This window comes from Carlito syrichta, unplaced genomic scaffold (assembly GCF_000164805.1).
Source record: "Carlito syrichta isolate Samal-C Ts95f unplaced genomic scaffold, Tarsius_syrichta-2.0.1 Scaffold154360, whole genome shotgun sequence".
NCBI classification, from domain to species: Eukaryota; Metazoa; Chordata; class Mammalia; order Primates; family Tarsiidae; genus Carlito; species Carlito syrichta.
The window spans coordinates 26,989-36,442 of record NW_007098456.1 but is presented as its reverse complement, the minus strand read 5'-3'; the positions used below and the strand labels follow the sequence as shown (position 1 = coordinate 36,442).

The 9,454-nt window shown below is 46.7% G+C and overlaps 1 protein-coding gene across 1 annotated transcript in view; it reads left to right on the top strand.

Moving 5' to 3' along the window:
* The window catches only part of LOC103252294 (cyclin-Y-like protein 1), a 29,035-nt gene that overhangs the window by 6,726 nt on the left and 12,855 nt on the right, over window positions 1-9,454 (top strand). The window contains exons 4-6 of the mRNA XM_021709030.1: window positions 3,106-3,215; window positions 3,919-3,993; window positions 5,883-5,917. Of these exons, the coding sequence (XP_021564705.1) occupies window positions 3,106-3,215; window positions 3,919-3,993; window positions 5,883-5,917 (220 nt within the window). The remainder of the gene's footprint in view (window positions 1-3,105; window positions 3,216-3,918; window positions 3,994-5,882; window positions 5,918-9,454) is intronic.

Genomic DNA, 9,454 nt, shown 5'->3' with positions numbered 1-9,454 from the left:
GTCTCGAACCCGCGGACTCAGGCAATCCTCTCACCTCAGCCTCCCAAAGGCGCGGGATTACAGGCTGAGCCACCGAGCCCGGCTGAACACATCACTTTTGATGGCTTTTAGTGCGTCTGCCGTTTACTGTTTCACCTCTTCCATATCAGCAAAACGTTTCCCTTTGAGAACTCTTTTCCTCCAGGGAAACAAAAACAAAAATTAACTTGGGGTGAGATAAAGTGAATAGAGATGGTTTTTTGTCAAATCTGCTAAATGCTCAGTGCAGTGTGGACAGTTGCATTGTCTTGGTGGAAGAACCAGTCACCTGTTTGCCAAAAAAAAATTCACTGAAGTTGAATGCAGCCTCTCAAAACAATGCTAGCTAGTACAGTGATGCTGATGGATTCCTGGAACATTTACCTAGTGGGAGAAGCCGATACTACAAGCGGCCACTCTCCAAAGTAATATTTCTGATTTTTGTTGTTGTTGTTCCCCCCTTGTATATATAAATTATACAAAACTCACCAAGGTGGGAATACCACTGCTAACTACGGGAAAATGGTCAAACAGTGTCATCAAATAAGTAAATGCAAGTTAGAGCCTCAGTGATACCTACCCCTCATCCACATCAGTAGGACATTTTTTTTTTTTAACATATCCAAAGCTGGAGTGGAAGCTGAAACTAGTATAATAGGTAGCATTATGTCCTAATATGCCCTTACTCTCTCTAGGAAGAACTTAGCCCTGTGTATTGAGCCATGAAAACAATTTGACCTCTTGATCTAGTTAACTCACTTTGAAACTCTTTCCTAAGAACTTTTAAAAATAATTTTTAAATACTCACTTTGAGAGACCGAGATGAGGGGATTGCCTGAGCCCACAGGTTCAAGAACAGGCTGGGCAACTTGGCCAGACCGTATCTCTACAATAAAGCAAAAAATTGGCTGGGTGTGGTAGCATGCGCCTGTAGTTCTAGCTACTTGGAAGGCCGAGGTGGAAGAATCACCAGAGCCCAGTAGGTTGACGCTGGGGTGGCGGTGAGCATGCCACTGCACTCCAGTCTGGGCAATGGAGTGAGACTCCAACTAAAAAAAAAAAAAAATGCGATATACATGAAGGTTTTCCTCACAAGGCCAGAACTTTGGAAGTGCCTAAATTTCCAACAATAGGGAACTAACTAAGTAAAATTTAGGATCACACTAAATATTCTCTAATGGGGTGAACATTTGTGAGAGAATAGGTTATAAGTTATATACTGATTAGAACTATTTTAAAAAACATGCATAAGAAAAGCAACCAAAAGTGATGGGTTGTGAGTTTATGGGTTTATTTGTAAACAAGGCATTATTTTTTGGCTCTTGTAAATTTCTGTTTTCATGCTAAGATATTTGTTAGAGTGAACAAGAAACGTGTGCCCATCCCACCTTCTGTGTGACCATGAGTGTGCTCCTGCTTAACCAGCCCTCTTAAGTTGCGAGTTCAAGAAAATCTATCTCAAAACAGTTAAACAAAAATCTGACCTGCATAAGCAGGGAATTCGTGGAGTCAGTTAGGTCCCTTGACCCCAGAGTCGAAGTGGCTCCTCGAGACCTGTCTCAGTCCTACCTTTCTCTGTTGATCACTCCTGGAAAGACTCCCTTCTGGTGGCAAAGGCAGTGCTGGCAGCCCCTGCCCGGTGAAGGTCCTCCTGCCTTCTCTGGTCTTGGGAAGTCCTAGGACAGCTGTGATTGACAGGCCAGCCCTGGGCCCCATGCCCACCCCAAAGCCCCCGGCCTGGGGAGTCAGTTGTTACTTGGGCTCTTTGCTTTCTTTGTCCCTGTGTGTTGTCATTTCTTTTATCCTAGCCTCCTTGGTCTTTGTATTTAAGCACATAGCGGCACATTTTGGTTTTGGAGGTTTGCGTGCATGTATTTTTTGAGCCTGCTCCTCTTTGATTCTGGTACTTTAAACTTTATTATAACATGGCTGCTTCTGCAAACATTACTCATTTTTAGGTGCAAATGCTAGTATATTTACTTTTTTTGTAGGAAGTAATCATGAATCCTTTCAGAAGCTTTAGATTAAAGGCAACTATGAATGCCTCTGCCTGTCACTTAGTGCACAAATCATTTTATTTTGCTAAATAGCTAACATTGTCTCATTTTTTCAAAGATGTGAAAAAAACTTTAAAAATAATTATTGTGTGGGTCTTTTACGTAAGAATAGTTTTCTCCAAAAGCAATATAATAAACTTTGAATCAATGAATGAATTTCCATGGAGTACAAAGGAGTGAGTTAAGTTGCTGATAACCTGACAGTATTGTTAAAATGGATGATTCTGATTCCTGCGAAACCAGGAAGCCCCATGGTATGTTCCTCCAGGATTCTAACTGTACAAGGGTGGATCCCAAAACACCTGGAACTTATTTATAAAAAATTGTGTATTTGTCTTTACATGTTTAAGCTTGACACCTTCAAAGCCCTCTCCATTTGATGCCGTCCACCTGTTGAGAGACTTTTTCCACTGTTAAAAGTCGTTGATTTTGACGCCTTTTGGTGCTTCTGCCATTTTTTGTTTATCCTCCTCCACATCAGCAAAACGTTTCCCTTTGAGGACTTTTTCATCAGGGAAACCAAAAAAAAGTTGCTTTGGGCGAGATCAGGTGAACAGAAGGGTGAGGCATGGGGTCATGATGTTTTGGGTCAAAAAATGTGGAACAGGCTGGCTCGGTGGCCCAGCCCTGGGGGAGGCTGAGCGAGTGGATTGCCTGAGCCTATAGGTTGGAGACCAGCCCAGGCAACTTGGCGAGACCTCATCTCTGTAATAAGTAAAAAATCAGCCGGGTGTGGTAGCGCGTGTTTGTAGTTCTGGCTGCTTGGAAGGCTGAAGTGAAAGACTTGCTGGAGCCTAGCAAGTTCACGCCAGGGTGGCCTTGAGTGTGCCACTGCACTCCAGCCTGGGCAACGGCGTGCGACTCCAACTCACAAAAAAAAGCTGAACACACAGTGGTGTGTGCAGATGAGATGTCATGGTAGAAGAACTAGTCACCTGGTTGTCACAACAAGGAGCGTTTTCTTCCGCAAATCATGAGACAACTGTCTCAGAGCGTCCAGACAAAAACTTCAGGTGACCGTTTGATCCAGGGGAACAAATTCCGAATATACCGCAAGGGCCTGTCCCCTACAAGAGAATTCTGGGGTTTTGCAGGCCCGTTGGTGTGAGGCGGACTGTGGGCAGACCTGCCTTGACAGAGGTAGGGCCAAAGCATTTTAGAAGCACCTGAGGCCTGCGGTGAAAGGTGCTCTTGATGAAGCCCCCAGTGACTCATGCCGTAGGAGGGAAGAGGTGCGGGTTGAGCTTGGCAGCTGAGGGCAAAAGTTAAAGTCGCTTTCTGACGTACGAGTGTTCCAGCAGGTTAGAGCATTGAACTTGTGTGCAGTTTTCTTAAATCTTCCATGCTGAAGAGCCCCCAAATCACAACTGACTGAATGAGCTAGAATTAGCCATTTATTGTCTGAAGAATGTTTGCCAAAACAACTCTGGTTTGGCACATTGAATATGTGGCGCTGGTGTGACAACTTTGGGCTGCAGTGTCACTTGTGCTTGAGGCTGGTCCTGCAGTGCTCTACCCTGTCTGCAGAGAGGAGGCTCATTGTTTCTGTGTGGGACGCAGGAAGAGGAGGACCTGGGTGAGAGTCACCTAAAAAGACTGTATCCCGTCATTTAGGTACAAGTTAAAGCAAGCAAACGTCTCAGACGTAGCCAGGCTTTAGGCCACAGGTGTGGAGAGATTCTACAATTTTTATATTGTTGCCTTTCTTTGCTTCATATTTATCACCAAAAACATTTCTCAAGACTATTAGACGTGGCTAAAACTGACGTGTAGCTGTTTTAAAAATCACCTTCTTTGCTACTCACCTAAGCTATTACATCCTTGTCCTCTTCTTCCTCTGTAGATTTTGCTTTGGAATCAAACCCTTCTGACCACCCAAGGGCAAGCACAATTTTCCTGAGCAAATCTCAGACAGACGGTAAGACAAATACTTCTTTTCCTCCAAGGAAAAGGCCAAAAACTGTTTGTTTTATCGGATGTATTGTAGAAAGTACGTAGAATTTATTTGTTAGCATAAATTCCTGAACTTTTTGCTGTATTCACGTGTCTTATGTTAATATGTGACATCCTTTCCTTTAGTTGTCACTGTTTTAGTAAGCACCTGTAGACTTTCTGTTTACACATGTTGTCACCTTTCCGTCAGCTTAATTGGCCACGTGATTTAGTAGTGTCATGGATTTAAACTTAGTTCTCCATACTTCTTTGCCTTTTTCCCTTGCTCCAAAATGTGCATTTTAAAGATGAGTGACAGGATTTAGGCTGCAGCTCAGTTTTCTTTTCTTTTTTTCTTTTTTTGAGTTGGAATCTCGCTCTGTCGCCCAGACTGGAGTGCAGTGGCCGCTCCCGGCCGCCGCAGCCTGACCCGCTGGGCTCCGGCGATCCTTCCCCCTCAGCCTTCCGAGTAGCTGGAACTACAGGCATGCACTACCATGCCCGGCTCATTTTTTTTTAATTTATTGTAGAGATGAGGTCTTGCCAAGTTGCCCAGGCGGGTCTCGAACCCGCGGGCTCAGGCAATCCACTCACGTCAGCCTCCCAAAGCGTGGGATTACAGGCTGAGCCACCGAGCCCGGCTGTAACTCAGTTTTCATTGGAACAACTTTTAAACAGCAGTTGTTCATCTGTGGCGACTGACCTCCCTTTGCACAGTGCCCTACCCTCATGAGCCTGTCACATCCAGACTTGTGCTACTCGGAGCTTTTAAGCTTTTACCATTTTATCCTAATGTAGTGTACATGTAAACATGTCCTGTGGGGTTTCGCCAAAGGGTGGCCTCAGCCTGTGACATGTAGATTCCCTGTGTACTTTTGTTTTAGGATGAGACCGAGAACTGTAGGGCGTTTTAGTACTCCTACTTACTTTCCTCCTCGTAATGGTGAATCCTGCTTTGTTTGCTGAGAAACCGCATGCAGCCAACTTAGCTGATTCCAGCAGCAGGAATACATGCAGTGAGGGCTTCTATAGTAATATTAGAAGTAACACAGCACAACAAAAAATGAGGGTTTCTAACCTGTATTTTCATAGTTTGTGTGCACTCGACTGGTGAGCCAACCCTTTCTCCTTAGGATTGCTGTATTTCCCGGTTTCCTCCAGAGCCATGGGCTTCTCACACAGAACGTGGACACAGTGAAAGAAAAGCCATCGTGCCCCTCTCTCCGGTGGTGAGAGGTGCCTGCAGGTGGCACAGAAACAAAGCCAGAGCCTCCTGGGAGCTATTCTTCTGGCCTTTGTTAGAATAAAATGATGAGTGGGTTGGGTTAGCACACTAGTGCTAACACTTAAATGTAACACAGATTACTTTCCAGTTGTATAAAGGCCCTTTTTTTGGTAGCATGTTAGTCACTACCAATTAGTGTTTCCAGATGCTTCCAGGGATTCTGGTGCATCTAGGGCTTGGTCTTAGGCTGTCGGCAGTTAGGTCCCGGTGATTAAAGTAAGCTGTGTGTAAATGGGGGGGGGGGCTTAGAGGCACAACAGGTGAATTCTCCCGCGAGCTGTTAGCGCCATTTCTCATCTGGCCTCACTGGTTTTGCCCTTTTCCTTCTGTACGCAGGGGCATCTCTCATTGGTGTGTAGGAGACTGTGAGGTTACAAAAACCAAGCCACGTTTTTGGATTTCATGAGTTCATTTTGCCAGATGATTTCACGTTATAAATTTTGCTGGAAATTATTTTTAAAAATCAGATGGAACTGGGTCTCCTTTTGTATATTGGGAGATTAGTATCTGTTCGCATCAGATAATGAGCAACTACTTGTATTCTGTGGCATTTGAATCAGAATTGATCAGTTGATTTTTTTTATTCTTAGTGCGAGAAAAGAGGAAGAGCAGCCATTTAAATCATGTAAGTAAACAGCTGAAAAGTTGAGACGTTGATAGTTTGAACTCTGAGTGTGTCTGTCGTCACTCCTGATGAGTCCGGCGGGGCCCCTGTACCGACAGCATGGACCTCCTTTGGTGGATTTTCTAAACCTCTTTTTCCTGAGTGCTAGGTTCTGTTTTCCTGAGTGCTAGGTTCGTGCAGGCAGGTCTTTGGCTTAGTATACCCATTTTGGGGGGTTTCAGACATTTAAGTTAAATTTCAGCAATTTGGTTGTGGAATAAATATCTGTCTTAAATGATTTTCTCTTAATTTTTAACCTTGTTTTTTAATCAAAGTAACACAGTTGAAATAACTCAGTCACTTCTTGACTCTTACCTGTTGACTTCCTGTCACAGCTGGTGAGAGCTTCACTTCCTCACGGCGCAGGGACCCAGCTTCCCTCCCTCTGCTCCTGCAGCTCACCTTTGTTGCCGAATTGTAATTAGTGTGTTACTCACTGCTGAGTTTGTGTCCTGGTGGTGCCGCCGCCTCGTACGTCCCTCACTCTTTCTCTTAAATATTTCTGAAACCAGCCCTTCTGCCCGCTCCAGATCACCCCTTCTCCCAGCATGCATCTGCTCACGTGGCCAATTGCAGTTAGTTAGTAACCCCTGGCTGGTCTCCTCGCTTTCATGTCCTTCTTTCTCAGTGGAGTCGTTTCCTGGCTGTATTCACTTGCCTGTTTTCTGCGTTCCCCCAGCTATTACAGCATTTGTCACCCGCCTATCAGAAACGTGTTCCATCTGTGGAAACACATCTGTTCCGTTTTTTCTTGGCGACAGCTTTCTCGGCCTTGCGTCGTCCTGCTCCTACAGAGACGGGGTGTCCTGGGACCTCTCTGGCATCGTCTGGGATCTCAATAGCTGCCGCCTCGGGTTGGACCCTCTCCCGGATTCCCTGTTCCCTCTGTCTATCTGCACTTCCTCCTTGTCCTGGGAGCAGACACGTGACAGACATTTTTAGAGCTCAAGTCTGTCTGAAACCCGCCTGTGTGGTAGCACGTAAGATCCCAGGCTGAAACAAAGTTCCACGGTTCTGAAGACATCTCGGTATCGTGTCTCATCACTGTGCTTCCTGAGCCTGCTGCGGTCGTGGGGGTTGCTGTGAGTCAGGGTTGCCGTTTTTTGCCCTCCCTTCTCAGGAGGCTGTCGGGCCTTCCCGTCCCTGCAGTTCAGAAGTGCCGTAGCATGGCTGGGGTCCTCTTCACCTTGCCGAGTCACTATGCACAGGAGCTCTTCCAGAGGTTGTTCTTGCTTCTCTGCTGTTTTCTGTTTCTTCCCTTTTTTGATGTTCTTCTTACTCATGTGCTCATCCTCTTCTTAGGACGGTACTTCTGTAGTGGTCTTTGCTTCTCCTCCTCTACTATTTCCCAGTTTGTCTCTTCATTCTGCTTCTTGGAGACTCTTTGGCTTTATGTGCTAACCCTTTCACTTCGTTTTTCACCTTTTTGAGGGTGGTTTTTGCTCTCCCCTACCTTGGCCCCCTATGTGCTGGGATTACAGACATGAGCCACCATGCCTGGCCACAAGGCTGTTTTAATAATTATTTTATTTTTATTTTTAGAGACAGGGTCTCGCCCTTTTGCCCAGGCTGGAGTGCATGGCATGATCATAGCTCACTGCAGCCTCAAACTCCTGGGCTCAGTGACTCTCCCACCCTAGCCTCCCCAGTAGGTGGGATTGTAAGCAATCACCACTACACTGTGTTCATTTTAAACATTTTTTGGTAGAACTCTCCATTCCCTGTCCCATCAGATCTGAAAACTAGTCTTGGTGCTCATAAGAGGAGAAAAAGCAACACTACGGTGTGGTAGTCGGTGGTATATAGCATGTGGGCAGGTTTCAAACAGGTTCAAACCAAGTGGAACTAATTCTCCTTGAAACTGCTTCTTTCTCCCCAGGAAATAGGAACTGGTCTTGGGCCACAAGGGGGGCATGTGTGGCAATAGCCGACAAATACTGCTGTATTTGGGCTCTTGAGAGTTTAAAAAAAGAAAAAGGAAAAAGCTTTTTTTCTAGGGATGGAGTCTGGCTCTGCTACCCAGGCTGGTCTGAAACTGCTTGCCTCAAACAGTCCTCCTGCCTCAGCCCCCCAAAGTGATTACAGGTGGGAGACATCACACTGGGCCAAGAGTTACTTTTTTTTTGAGTCGGCTTCTCACTCCGTCGCCCAGACTGGAGTGCAGTGGCCGCCCCCGGCCACCGCAGCCTCGCCTGCTGGGCTCCGGCGATCCTTCTACTCAGCCTTCCAGGTAGCTGGAACTACAGGCGTGCGCTACCACGCCCGGCTAATTTTTTGATTTATTGTAGAGATGAGGTCTCACCAAGTTGCCCAGGTGGTCTCGAACCTGCGGGCTCAGGCAGTTCACTCACCTCGGCCTCCCAAGGCACGGGATTACAGGCTGAGCCACTGAGCCCGGCCCCAAGAGTTACATTTTAAGTTTTCATTTGCTTCTGAATTTTTACCACTCCCATGAATTCCTTTTCCCTGTTGTTTGGCTCTCTCTTGTTGGAGGCTTCCCTCAAATGTGTGGTGGTCTCTGGCTTTCACTAAATTGGAGGCACCACGCATGAGCAGGACGTTTAACACACGGGTCTCACTGGGAGGATCTGGAGTCCAAGCCAGCTAATTCAAGGCTGTCTCATCTGGGTTCTTTTCTCTGGATCACCTTGTTTTCTTCCTGGAGGGTGGAAGCATGACTACTTGCTTTCTAGCAGCAGGGTTGGGAAAGGAGGTGGTGTTCCCCTGTGCAGCGTACGTTTATTCCCACTTCCCAGGTGGTAGCCCTGGTGTCTCAGCTCAGAAACCCTCACTGTGAATACCGCCAGAGATTATGCATCTAAGTTCCTCACAAGGTGGGAGAACAGGTGGGCCTGGGCTCTCACCACGGCTTCCGGCTGGCTGATGGCCTCTGTCTCACGCTGCCGTTCGAGGAGCCCGATTCCATCCCTGCCTTGGGTCCCGCGGGAGGCGCCGGCTTGCTCCTGCTCTGGTCGCTCTCCATGGCAGCAGCGCTGTGCTTCCCTGCCAGTGATCCTCTGTTGCCTGCTTTTCATCTTGCAACGGTTCTTTGAGTCAGGGTCTCACTCTGTCCCCAGGCGGGAGTGCAGTGGCACGCTCACAGCCACCGCAGCGTTGACCTGCTGGGCTCCGGTGATCCTTCTGCCTCAGCCTTCCGAGTAGCCGGAACTACAGGCGTGAGCCACTACCCCCACTAAATTTTTGATTTATTGTAGAGACAGGTTCTCCCCAAGTTGCCCGGGCCGGTCTCGAACCCCTGGGCTCAGGCAGTCCTCCTTGCCTCGGCCTCCCAAAGTGCTGGCATTACAGCCTTGAGCAACTGTGCCTGGCCTTTTAACATTTATTAAAAGTCATCTGCTGTCAATCTTGTCTCCTGGTCTTTATATTTTATGCCTTTAATTCTAATGAGGTTTCAGGAGAGAGAGGAAATAAGTGTGTGGTCAGTCCACCATGTTTAACCCAACTTTAGAACTGATTTTTTTTTTTTTTTTTTTTTTT